This window comes from Bos taurus, chromosome 16 (genome assembly GCF_002263795.3).
Source record: "Bos taurus isolate L1 Dominette 01449 registration number 42190680 breed Hereford chromosome 16, ARS-UCD2.0, whole genome shotgun sequence".
In the NCBI taxonomy this organism is placed as follows: domain Eukaryota; kingdom Metazoa; phylum Chordata; class Mammalia; order Artiodactyla; family Bovidae; genus Bos; species Bos taurus.
In genome coordinates, this window is record NC_037343.1 from 5663079 (window position 1) to 5677119 (window position 14041).

Consider the following 14041-nt stretch of genomic DNA (forward strand, 5'->3'; position numbering starts at 1 on the left):
TTTATTTTGGGGCTCCAAAATCATTGCAGATGGTGACTGCAGCCATGAAATTAAAAGACACTTGCTCCTTAGAAAAATGTTATGACCTACCTAGACAGCATATCAAAAAGCAGAGACATTACTTTGCCAACAAATTCCACCTAGTGAAAGCTATGATTTTTTTCAGTCATCATGTATGGATGTGAGAGTTGGACTATAAAGAAAGATGAGCACCAAAAAATTGATGCTTTTGAATTGTGGTTTTGGAGAAGACTCTTGAGAATCCCTTGGACTGCAAGGAGATCAAACCAGTCAATCCTAAAGGAGATCAGTCCTGAATATTTATTGGAAGAACTGATGATGAAGCCGAAGCTCCAATACTTTGGCCAGCAGATGAAAAGAACTGACTCTTTGGAGAAAACCCTGATGCTGGGAAAATTGAAGGTGGAAGGGTAAGGGGATAACAGAGGATGAGATGGTAGGATGGCATCACTGACTTGATGGATGTGAGGTTAGTTAAGCTTTGGGAGTTGGTGATGGATGGGAAATCCTGGTGTGCTGCAGTCCATGGAGTTGCAAAGAGTCAGACATGACTGTGTGACTGAACTGGAATGCTTTAGTCTAGAAACACATGATGGCAGAAACCTCAGCCCAATCCTTTCCATGCCTTGATCTACAGGGTCCAAGTGAGCAGCTCACATTTCCACCCACATAATGAGCGAACTCTTGAGAGTCCCTTGGACTGCAAGGAGGTCCAACCAGTCCATTCCTAAAGGAGATCAGTCCTGGGCGTTCATTGGAAGGACTGATGTTGAAGCTGAAACTCCAATACTTTGGCCACCTCATGTGAAGAGTTGACTCATTGGAAAAGACCCTGATGCTGGGAGAGATTAGGCGCAAGAGGAGAAGGGGACGACAGAGAATGAGATGGCTGGATGGCATCACCGACTCGATGGACATGAGTTTGAGTGAACTCCCCTAATTGGTGATGGACAGGGAGGCCTGGCATGCTGCAATTCGTGAGGTCGCAAAGAGTCAGACACGACTGGGTGACTGAATTGAACTGAACTGAAAGAGTGAACAAGAAACCTCTGCCATTTCTCCTGGTGCCAGAGGAGGCCAGGTGGGAACCTTGGACTTGCAACCTACATGGCAGTAATGAAAGCCCGATTAATGAAGGAGTCCAATAACATCCTTAGTCTCAAGATATAAAAGCTCAAGTGTCTGAATACAGTTGAAAATCATTTATCAGACCAAAGACCAGGTAAACCTCAAAAGAGAAAAAACAATCAACAGAAGACAACACTGAGATGACACAGATATTGAAATCATTGGATGATAGTTTTTAAAAATCTAGTCCAATTGGTAGAACTAGAAAATAGATTATTAAAAAACTACATGGATTGACAATATATTGCAGATGGCAGAATGATCAATAAGTTTGAATATTAACTAACCTTGAAAATAAACTGGAAAGAGAATGGACATAGCTTCAAAGGTAAGATAGCAAAGAAGGTTGAACATGAAGTTGAAAAAAAATAATGGCTGACGTCCCTATGCATTCATTTTCTGATGGTCTAAATGGAAAGTAAATCCAAAAGAATGGGCATATGTGTATATGTGTAGCTGATTCACTTTGATGTACAGTGAAACTAACACTATATTGTATAGGAAATACACTCTAAAAAATGTTTTTTTAAATAAGACATACAGATGGCTAACAAACACATGAAAAGATGCTCAACATCACTCATTATCAGAGAAATGCAAATCGAAACCACTATCAGGTACCATTTCACACCAGTCAGAATGGCTGCGATCCAAAAGTCTACAAATAATAAATGCTGGAGAGGGTGTGGAGAAAAGGGAACCCTCTTACACTGTTGGTGGGAATGCAAACTAGTACAGCCACTATGGAGACCAGTGTGGAGATTCCTTAAAACACTGGAAATAGAACTGCCTTATGATCCAGCAATCCCACTGCTGGGCATACACACTGAGGAAACCAGAAGGGAAAGAGGCACGTGTACCCCAATGTTCATCGCAGCACTGTTTATAATAGCCAGGACATGGAAGCAACCTAGATGTCCATCAGCAGATGAATGGATAAGAAAGCAGTGGTACATATACACAATGGAGTATTACTCAGCCATTAAAAAGAATACATTTGAATCAGTTCTAATGAGGTGGATGAAACTGGAGCCTATTATACAGAGTGAAGTAAGCCAGAAGGAAAAACATAAATACAGTATACTAAAGCATATATATGGAATTTAGAAAGGATGGTAACAATAACCCGGTGTAGGAGACAGCAAAAGAGACACTGATGTATAGAACAGTCTTATGGACTCTGTGGGAGAGGGAGAGGGTGGGAAGATTTGGGAGAATGGCATTGAAACATGTAAAATATCATGTAAGAAACGAGTTGCCAGTCCAGGTTCGATGCACGATACTGGATGCTTGGGGCTAGTGCACTGGGACGACCCAGAGGGATGGTATGGGGAGGGAGGAGGGAGGAAGGTTCAGGATGGGGAACACATGTATACCTGTGGTGGATTCATTTTGATATTTGGCAAAACTAATACAATTATGTAAAATTTAAAAATAAAATAAAATTAGAAAAAATTAAAAATAAATAAAAATAAATAAATAATGGCTGATAATTTCTCAAATCAGTTATATGACTTAGCAAGTAACCAAAACAGCAACTACATGCTAAAACTGCTCAGTGAATTCCAAATGGGATGGAGCCAAAGAAGTTAATGTCAAGATACATCATAATCAGTTCCTGTTGTGTTGTTCAGTTGCTTAAGTGTTTCTGACTCTTTGCAACCCCATGGATTGTAGAAAGACCGGCTTCCTGGTCCTTCATTAATTCCCGGAGTTTGCTCACAGTCATGTCCATTCTGTCGATCATGCCTTCCTACCATCTCATCGCTGATGTCCCTTCTCTTTCTGTACTTAATCTTTTCCAATATCAGGTTCTTTTCCAATGAGTCAGCTCTTCTCATTAGGTGGCCAAAATACTGGAGCTTCAGCTTCAGCATCAGTCCTTCCAATGAATATTCAGGACTGATTTCTTTCAGGATTGACTGGTTTGATCTCCTTGCAGTCTAAGGGACTCAAGAGTCTTCTCCAGCACCACAGATCAAAAAATCAATTCTTTGGTACTCAGCCTTCTTTGTGCTCAAACATTCACATCCATACATTACTGCTTGAAAAACCATAACTTTGACAATATGAACCTTTGTTGGTAAAGCGATGTCTCTGCTTCTTACCATGCTGTCAAGGTTTTCATAGCTTTTCTTCCAAGAAGTCTTTTAATTTCACGGCTGCAGTCAGCATCCACAGTGATTGTGAAGCTGAAAAGAATGAAGTCACTGTTTCTATTTCCACCCATTTTTGACATATAGTGATGGAACCCAATACCATGATCTTCATTTTTTGAATGCGGTTTTAAGCTAGCTTTTTCAATCTCCTCTTTCAGCATTATCAAGAGGCTCTTTAGTTCCTCTTTGCTTTCTGCCATTAGTGTGATGTCATCTGTGTATCTGAGGTTATTGGTATTTTTCCTGGCAATCTTGATTCCAGCTTGTGCTTCTTCCAGCCTGGTGTCTTGTGTGAAGTTAAAGTAGCAGGTGACAATATAGCCTTGACATACTCCTTTCCAAATTTTGAACCAGTTTGTTGTTCCATTCCGGTTCTAACTGTTGCTTCTTGACATGCATACAGGTTTCTCAGGAGGCAGGTAAGGTGGTCAAGTATTCTCATCTCTGTAAGAATTTTCCACAGTTTGTTGTGATCCACACAGTCAAAGACTTTAGTGTAGTCAATGAAGCAGTGTTTCTTCAATTCCTTTGCATTTTCTATGATCCAACGGATGTTGTCAATTTAATTTCTAGCTCTGCTGTCTTTCTAAATTTAGCTTGTACATCTCGAAGTTCTCAATTCACAAGTTGTTGAAATTTAGCTTGAATATTTTGAGTATTACCTTGCTAGCATGTGAAATGAGCTCAATTGTGTTGTGGTAGTACGAACATTCTTTGGCGTTGCCCTTCTAGAGACTGGGATAAAAACTCACCTTTTCCAGTTGTATAGCCACTGCTGAGTTTTCCAGATTTGCTGGCATATTAAATGTAGTACTTTCACAGCATCATCTTTTAGGATTTGAACTAGCTCAGCTGGAATCCCATCATCTCCACTAGCTTTGTTTGTAGTGATGCCCACTTGATTTTACACTCTAGGATTTCTGGCTCCAGGTGACTTGTGGTTATCTGGGTCATTAAGTCCTTTTCTGTACAGTTCTTCTGTATGTTCTTGCCACCTCTTCTTAATACCTTCTGCTTCTCTTAGGGGCATACTGTTTCTGCCCTTTACTGTGCCCATGATTACATGAAATGTTCCCTTGCTCTCTCTAATTTTCTTGAAGACATCTCTAGTCTTCCCCATTGTATTGCTTTCCTCTATTTTTTTGCATTGCTCACTTAACAAGGCTTTCATATCTCTCCTTGCTATCCTTTGGATTCTGCATTCCGATGGGTATATTTTCCCTTTTGTCCTTTTCACTTTGCTTCTCTTCTTTATTCATCTCTTTGTAAGGCCTTCTCAGAAAGCCATTTTGCATTGTTGCATTTCTGCTTCTTAGGGATGGTTTTGCTCACTGCCTCCTGTACAAAGTTACAAACCTCCATCCATAGTTCTTCTGGCACTCTCACAGATCTAATCCCTTGAATATTTTTATCCTTTCTGCTATATAATCATAAAAGACCTGAATGGCCTAGTGGTTTTCCCTGCTTTCTTCAATTCAAGTCTGAATTTCGCAATAAGAACCTCATGATCTGAGCCACAGTCAGCTTCCAGTCTTGGTGTTGCCAACTGTATAGAGCTTATCTATCTTTGACTGCAAAGAATATAATCATTCTGATTTCGGTACTGAACATCTCGTGATGTCCATATGTAGAATTGGCTCTTGTGTTTTTGAAGAGGGTGTTTGCTATGATCCATGTCTTCTCTTGTAAAAACTCTTTTAGCCTTTCCCCTGCTTCATTTTGTACTCCAAGGCCAAACTTGCCTGTTACTCCAGGTATCTTTTTATTCCTACCTTGCATTCCAGTTCCCTGTATGAAAAGCAGATTGTTCTTTTTATTTTGATGTTTTGATCTAGAATGTAATATAAGTCTTCATAGAACCAGTCAACCATATATTTTGACATTAGTGGGTGGGGCTTAGACTGGGATTACTCTGATTGTAAGTGACTTGCCTTGGAAATGAATGGAGATAATTTTGTCGTTTTGAGAATGCACCCAAGTACTGCATTTCAGACTCTTTTGTTGGCTGTGAGGGCTACTCCATTTCTCCTAAGGAATTCTTTCCCATAGTAGTAGATATAATGGTCATCTGAATTAAATTTGCCCATTCCAGTCCCTCTCAATTCACTGATTCATAAGTCTTGATGTCATAATGAGTAATAAATATATATATATATAATATTTATTATTATATAATATTTATATATTAATATAAATATATAATATTTATCTATAATATATTGTATAATATATATTATATTATATTTATATTATTATATATTTATATATTTATATATAAATATATTATATATATTTATATATAAATATATATATATTTGTGTGTGTGTCTAGAGCTTTGTAGTATAGTCTGAAGTCAGGGAGTGTCATTCCTCCAGCTCCATTTTTCTTTCTCAAGATTGCTTTGTCTATTCTTGGCCTTTTGTGTCTCCATTCAAATTTTAAGTTTTTTTTTTTTTTTCTAGTTCTGTGAAAAATTGCCATTGGTAAATACATACAGATTGCATTGAATCTGTAGACTGCTTTTGGTAGTATAGTCATTTTGACAATATTCATTTTTCTAATCAAAGATAATGGTATATCCTTCTATCTGTTTTTGTCTTCAATTTCTTTCATTAGTATACTACAGATTCAGATTACAGATCTTCTATTTCCTTAGGTTTATTCTCCAAAGAAGACATTCCGATGGGCAAAACGTCCATGAAAAGATGTTCATATCACTAATTATTAGAGAGATTCAAATCAAAACTACAGCATGATATCCCTTAACATGAGTCAAAAGAGCTATGCTGGTGAGTATGTGGAAAGAAGATAACACTCCTACACTGTTAGTTGATACAGCCACTATGGAGACAAGTATTTACACTCCTTTGAAAACTAAAAATAGAGCTACCATATGACCCTGCAATCTTGCCCCAGGCATGGATCTGATGAAAAACTTGGTCTATGAGGAAACACACACCCTAATGTTCATTGCAGCACTGTTTACAATAGTCATAATATGGAAAACCTAAATGTCCATCAACAGAGAAATGGGTAAAGAAGATGTGGTACAAATATACAATGGAATATTACTCATCCACTAAAAGAATGAAATAACCAACACAGTATTCTTCACAGAGCTAGAACAAATAATTTCACAATTTGTATGGAAATACAAAAAACCTCGAATAGCCAAAGCGATCTTGAGAAAGAAGAATGGAACTGGAGGAATCAACTTGCCTGACTTCAGGCTCTACTACAAAGCCACAGTTATCAAGACAGTATGGTACTGGCACAAAGACAGAAATATAGATCAATGGAATAAAATAGAAAGCCCAGAGATAAATCCACGCACATATGGACACCTTATCTTTGACAAAGGAGGCAAGAATATACAATGGATTAAAGACAATCTCTTTAACAAGTGGTGCTTGGACAACTGGTCAACCAGTTGTAAAAGAATGAAACTAGAACACTTTCTAACACCACACACAAAAATAAACTCAAAATGGATTAAAGATCTAAACGTAAGACCAGAAACTATAAAAATCCTAGAGGAGAACATAGGCAAAACACTCTCTGACATACATCACAGCAGGATCCTCTATGACCCACCTCCCAGAATATTGGAAATAAAATCAAAAATAAACAAATGGGACCTAATTAACCTTAAAAGCTTCTGCACATCAAAGGAAACTATTAGCAAGGTGAAAAGACAGCCTTCAGAATGGGAGAAAATAATAGCAAATGAAGCAACTGACAAACAACTAATCTCAAAAATATACAAGCAACTCCTACAGCTCAACTCCAGAAAAATAAACGACCCAATCAAAAAATGGGCCAAAGAACTAAATAGACATTTCTCCAAAGAAGACATACAGATGGCTAACAAACACATGAAAAGATGCTCAACATCACTCATTATCAAAGAAATGCAAATCAAAACCACTATGAGGTACCATTTCACACCAGTCAGAATGGCTGCGATCCAAAAGTCTACAAATAATAAATGCTGGAGAGGGTGTGGAGAAAAGGGAACCCTCTTACACTGTTGGTGGGAATGCAAACTAGTACAGCCACTATGGAGACCAGTGTGGAGATTCCTTAAAACACTGGAAATAGAACTGCCTTATGATCCAGCAATCCCACTGCTGGGCATACACACTGAGGAAACCAGAAGGGAAAGAGGCACGTGTACCCCAATGTTCATCGCAGCACTGTTTATAATAGCCAGGACATGGAAGCAACCTAGATGTCCATCAGCAGATGAATGGATAAGAAAGCAGTGGTACATATACACAATGGAGTATTACTCAGCCATTAAAAAGAATACATTTGAATCAGTTCTAATGAGGTGGATGAAACTGGAGCCTATTATACAGAGTGAAGTAAGGCAGAAGGAAAAACATAAATACAGTATACTAAAGCATATATATGGAATTTAGAAAGGATGGTAACAATAACCCGGTGTAGGAGACAGCAAAAGAGACACTGATGTATAGAACAGTCTTATGGACTCTGTGGGAGAGGGAGAGGGTGGGAAGATTTGGGAGAATGGCATTGAAACATGTAAAATATCATGTAAGAAACGAGTTGCCAGTCCAGGTTCGATGCACGATACTGGATGCTTGGGGCTAGTGCACTGGGACGACCCAGAGGGATGGTATGGGGAGGGAGGAGGGAGGAGGGTTCAGGATGGGGAACACATGTATACCTGTGGCAGATTCATTTTGATATTTGGCAAAACTAATACTATTATGTAAAGTTTAAAAATAAAATAAAATTAAAAAAAAAGAATGAAATAATGTCATTTGCAAAAATATGGATGGACCTAGAGAGTGTTATACTGAGTGAAGTTAGAGAAGGAGAAAAATTGTAAGACATCCCCTATATGAATCTTAAAAGAAATTTTGCAGACAACTTATTTTTGGAAAAGAAACAGACTCACAGACTTAGAGAAGGAATTTATGGTTGCCAGGGGGAATGATGGGAGAAGAGACAGGGAATTTGGGTGGACATGAACACACTGCTATTTTTTAAGTGGATGACAAATAAGGACCTACTGTATAGCACAGGGAACTCTGTGGAGTGTAATGTGGCAGATTTGATAGGAAGGGAGTTTGAGTGAAAATGGCCACATGCATATGTGTGGCTGAGTCCCTTCACTGTTTACCTGAAGTTAGCACAACAGTATTAATCAGCTATATGCCAATACTAAATCAAAAGTTAAACAAGATACATCATGTTCAAATTCCTGAAACTTACAGAAAAAAAATCTCATAAGCAGCTTGATAGACATGCAATACTAATTTGGGATAAATATTATGCAATACATATTTGGAAAAAAGGATTCAAGCATCGGTGGAAATCTCATCAATGAGCATAGAGTCAGAGAGAAATGAGAACATTTTCCCAAAGCTGGATGAAAATAATTGTCAACTCCAAATTCTTGTAAACTATCTTGTAAACTATCCTTTTGAATTAAAGCGAGAAAGAAAAAATTTCCCAAACAAAGCAAAACTGATAGAATTTGTCTCCAGCAGAACTATACTGAAGAACTTTTCAAAAGAAAGCAAAATAGAAAAAGAATTGAGATTTTAGAATGGAGTTTTTTCTTCCTTTTTTTTTTTTAAAGAAAGGGAAAATATAATAAGAATATGATTTCCCTGTTGATTTTATTTTAGTTGTGCAAAATTGTCATCTGATATGGTGCTCAATGTATATAGAGAGGATACTACAGACATTTATGTTAAAAATATGGAGAGAACCAATAAATCTAAATGGAATTAAGCATTCAACAGTTCATCTGAGGTGGTAAAATGTCAGCAACAGTGGGGAGTGGTAAACTACCTCCTGCTGCTGCTAAGTCACTTCAGTCGAATTCGACTCTGTGTGACCCCAAAGATGGCAGCCCACCAGGCTCCCCTGTCCCTGGGTTTTCCAGGCAAGAGTACTGGAGTGGGGTGCCATTGCCTTCTCTGGATAAACTACCTATGTGTATCTTAATACCTAGAGAGACTAAGAAAACCATGCAAAGACATATACTCAAAAACAATGCAGATCCAAGTCAAATTATTTTATAACGTTCAAAAATCCACAAGGAAGTCAAGAAAAGAAAAACTTTGAGAATTGAAGGAAACACACAAAAAACAAATAAGAAAATGGCAGACTGTTCTTAATAAGTCACTCTAAATATAAATGGTCCTAAATACATCAATTAAAAACCTGAAAATGCCAGGGTAGACACCTAAACAAGACTCAGCTGTATGTTGTCTAAAAAAAAAGTCGCTTTAAACACGAAAACATGTTCAAGTGGAGATTGCAAAAATTACACACCTGGCAAAAGTTAACATGCGTCTGCCTACAATGCAGGACACCCGGGTTCGATCCCTGGGTTGGAAAGATCCCCTGGAGAAGGAAATTGCAACCCACTCCAGTATTCTTGCCTGGAAAATCCCATGGATGGAGGAGCTTGTTTGGCTATTGTCCATGGGGTCGCAAAGAGTCGGACACAACTGAGCGACTTCACTATCACTAATGTACATGGAACAACAGACTAGTTTCAAATAGGGAAAGGCTGTATAGTATCACCCTGCTTATTTAACTTCTATGCAGAGTACATCATGAGAAATGCTGGGCTGGAAGAAGCACAAGCTGGAATCAAGATTGCCGGGAGAAACATCAATCACCTCAGATATGCAGATGACACCACCCTTATGGCAGAAAGTGAAGAGGAACTAAAGAGCCTCTTGATGAAAGTGAAAGAGGAGAGTGAAAAAGTTGGCTTAAAGCTCAACACTCAGAAAACAAAGAACATGGCATCTGGTCCCATCACTTCATGGGAAATAGATGGGGAAACAGGGGAAACAGTGTCAGACTTTATTTTGGGGGGGCTCCAAAATCACTGCAGATGGTGACTGCAGCCATGAAATTAAAAGATGCTTACTCCTTGGAAGGAAAGTTATGACCCTAACCTAGATAGTATATTGAAAAGCAGAGATATTACTTTGCCAACAAAGGTCCATCTAGTCAGGCTATGGTTTTTCCAGTGGTCATGTATGGATGTGAAAGTTGGACTGTGAAGAAAGCTGAGTGCCAAAGAATTGATGCTTTTGAACTGTGGTGTTGGAGAAGACTCTTGAGAGTCCCTTGGACTGCAAGGAGATCCAGCCAGTCCATCCTAAAGGAGATCAGTCCTGGGTGTTCATTGGAAGGACTGATGCTGAAGCTGAAACTTCAATATTTTGGCCACCTCATGTGAAGAGTTGGCTCATTGGAAAAGACCATGCCTCCTGGGGCATCTCATTAAGAGGATGAGATGGCTGGATGGCATCACTGACTCGATGGACATGAGTTTGAGTGAACTCCGGGAGTTGGTGATGGACAGGGAGGCCTTGTGTGCTGTGGTCCCAAAGAGTTGGACACGACTGAGTGACTGAACTGAACTGAACTGAACTGAATGTACTTCTTGGTTTGGATTTCCATCCTGTCTGATCTCTAAACACTGAAGTGTCCCAGTAACAAGTTCAGACTTTTTATTTTTATGTGTACACTCATTTCCTGAATGAGTTCAGCTAGTTATTGTTCAGTCACCAAGTCATGTCTAACACTTTGTGACCCCACGGACTGCTCATGCCAGGTTTCCATGTCCCTGACCTCCTCTGGAGTTGCCTAAGTTCATGTCCATTGAATTGTGATGTCACCCAAACATCTCATCTTCTGTCACCCTCTTCTCTGTCTTCCTTCAACCTTCCAATGAATCAGCTATTCACATCAAGCTTAGCTGAGGATTTTGAACATAACCTTACTAGCATGGGAGATGACTGCGTTTGTCTTTTGATCTGAACATTTTTAGTACTGCCCTTCTTGGGAATTGTAAGGATTGACCTTTTCCACTCCTGTGACTACTCCTGGGTTTCCAAAATTTGCTGATGTAATGAGTGTAGTACTTTTGTAGCATCATCCTGTAGGATTTTAAATAGCTCTGCTGGAGCTCAGCTAGTAACCTACCTTTAAATATCATCCATAGGTACAGCTGCCCACATCTATGTCAGATTTTGTGATCAGGCCCCAGCTGCTTATTCCATGTCTCAAAGCGGAATTTCTTGGGCTGTTAAATGTAACTATGGTACCTTTTACACACTTATATTCAGAAAACAACTGACTATCTTAATGTTTTAAGACAGGAAATGTCCCATGATTCCAACTGCTCAAATCTGGTCAACAATGTCATACAATAAACATGTTAGATTACATATTCAGACCACAAAAGAACTGGATTTTCAGCACCATTTTTTTTTTTTGCAACTAAAAATTATTCCAGAAAGGCTACTTTATCCTAATTTTGATTCAATATATCTTATTATATTCCCTAAATTGGGTGGACAGGGTGAGTAAGATATTCTACCTTTGCACTGAGGTGGTTTTCTCCAAGTTCCATTTAAACATATGACATCTATCTCCCCAAAAAGGTCATAATTCCCAATGCATTCATAACATGCTCTCTCACCACTTTGGTATCTAGACTTTTGATTGTGTATAATAGCATTTTCCACTTGAGGTGGATTCACACAGGAAACATCTGAATAGAAAGGGAAAAAAGTCTCTCTTATATAATGATTATCATGAACAGCAAGGAGGAAATAGAATGTCAAATACATTCCATGGTTTTTTCAACAGTTCATCTGTCATGGAAGACTGCTAATTGTCATCAGTTTATATGTAAGGTTAAGGGAAAGGAAATAAAGTGATATTTTTCAGCATGAATTAAACTTCTGTATCTTAAATCTCTCCCCTATACCTCATTAGAAAAGTGATACACAATTTTTAGGGCACTGAAGAAAAAGAGTTTTGCTGGAAATCATGAGAGTTTTACTTCTTCTTTTCCAATCTGGATTCCTTTATTTCCTTTTCTTCTCTGAGTATTGTGGATAAAACTTCCAAAACTATGTTGAATAGGAGTGGTGAGCATGAACACCCTTGTCCTGTTCTTCACTTTAGGGGAAATGATTTCAATTTTTTGCCACTGAGGATAATGTTTGCTGTGGGTTTATCATATATGGTTTTTATTAGGTTGAGGTATGTTCCTTCTATGCCTTCTTTCCGTAGGGTTTTTATCATAAATGGATGCTGAGCTTTGTTAAAGGCTTTCTCTGCATCTTTTGAGATAATCATATGGGTTTTTTCCCTCCAATTTGCTAATGTGGTACATGACATTGATTGATTTGTGAATATTGAGGAATCCTTGCATCCCTGAGAAAAAGCCCACTTGATCATGATGTACGATCTTTTTAATATGTTGTTGGATTCTGTTTGCTAGAATTTTGTTAAGGATTTTTGCATCTATGTTCATCAGTGATATTGGCCTTTAGTGTTCTTTTTCTGTGGCATCTTTGTCTGGTTTTGGAATTAGGGTGATGTTGGCCTCACAGAAGGAGTTTGGGAGTTTACCTTCCCTGATATTTTCAGGGAAGGGTTTGAGTAGGATAGGTGTTGAAAATAAAAGTGAAAGTGAAGTTGTTTAGGCATGTCCGACTCTGTGTGACACCATGGGCTGTAGCTTACCAGGCTTCTCTGACTGTAGGATTTTCCAGGCAAGACTACTGGAGTGGGTTGCCATTTCCTTGTCCAAGGGGTCTTCACTACCCAGGGATTGAACGCAGGTCTACCACATTGAAGGCAGATGCTTTACCCTCTGACCACCAGGGAAGGATAGGTGTTCAGTTCAGTTCAGTCGTTCAGTAGTGTCCAACTCTTTGCGAACCCATGAATCGCAGCACGCCAGGCCTCCCTGTCCATCACCAACTCCCGAAGTTCACCCAGACTCACGTCCATCTAGTCAGTGATGCCATCCAGCCATCTCATCCTCTGTCATCCCCTTCTCTCCTCTGTCCCCAATCCCTCCCAGACTCAGAGTCTTTTCCAATGAGTCAACTCTTCGCATGAGGTGGCCAAAGTACTGGAGATTCAGCTTTAGCATCATTTCTTCCAAAGAAATCCTAGGGCTGATCTCCTTCAGAATGGACTGGTTGAATCTCCTTGCAGTACAAGAGACTCTCAAGAGTCTTCTCCAACACTGTAGTTTAAAAGCATCAGTTCTTCAGCGCTCAGCCTTCTTCACAGTCCAACTCTCACATCCATACATGACCACAGGAAAAACCATAGCCTTGACTAGATGAACTTTTGTTGGCAAAGTAATGTCTCTGCTTTTGAATATGCTATCTAGGTTGGTCACAACTTTCCTTTCAAGGAGTAAACGTCTTTTAATTTCATGGCTGCAGTCACCATCTGTAGTGATTTTGGAGCCCAGAAAAATAAAGTCTGACACTGTTTCTACTGTTTCCCCATCTATTTCCCATGAAGTGATGGGACCGGATGCCATGATCTTCGTTTTCTGAATGTTGAGCTTTAAGCCAACTTTTCCACTCTCCACTTTTACTTTCATCAGGAGGCTTTTTAGTTCCTCTTCACTTTCTGCCATAAGGGTGGTGTCATCTGCATATCTGAGGTGATTGATATTTCTCCTGGGAATCTTTATTCCAATTTGTGTTTCTTCCAGTCCAGTGTTTCTCATGATGTACTCTGCATAGAAGTTAAATAAGCAGGGTGACAATATACAGCCTTGACATACTCCTTTTCCTATTTGGAACCAGTCTGTTGTTCCATGTCCAGTTCTAACTCTTGCTTCCTGACCTGCATACAAATTTCTCAAGAGGCAGTTCAGGTGGTCTGCTTTTCTCATCTCTTTCAGAATT

The 14041-nt window shown here is 39.0% G+C and overlaps 1 protein-coding gene across 4 annotated transcripts in view; it reads right to left on the reverse strand.

Moving 5' to 3' along the window:
- Window positions 1-14041, reverse strand: part of LOC100336868 (complement factor H) — an 80724-nt gene that overhangs the window by 19906 nt on the left and 46777 nt on the right. Inside the window, exon 11 of one of the 4 annotated variants that reach the window (XM_015475029.3) lies at window positions 11695-11868. The exons of the other annotated variants lie outside the window; for them this stretch is intronic. Coding sequence (XP_015330515.2) covers window positions 11695-11868 — 174 coding nt within the window. The remainder of the gene's footprint in view (window positions 1-11694; window positions 11869-14041) is intronic. 4 annotated transcript variants of the gene reach the window in all.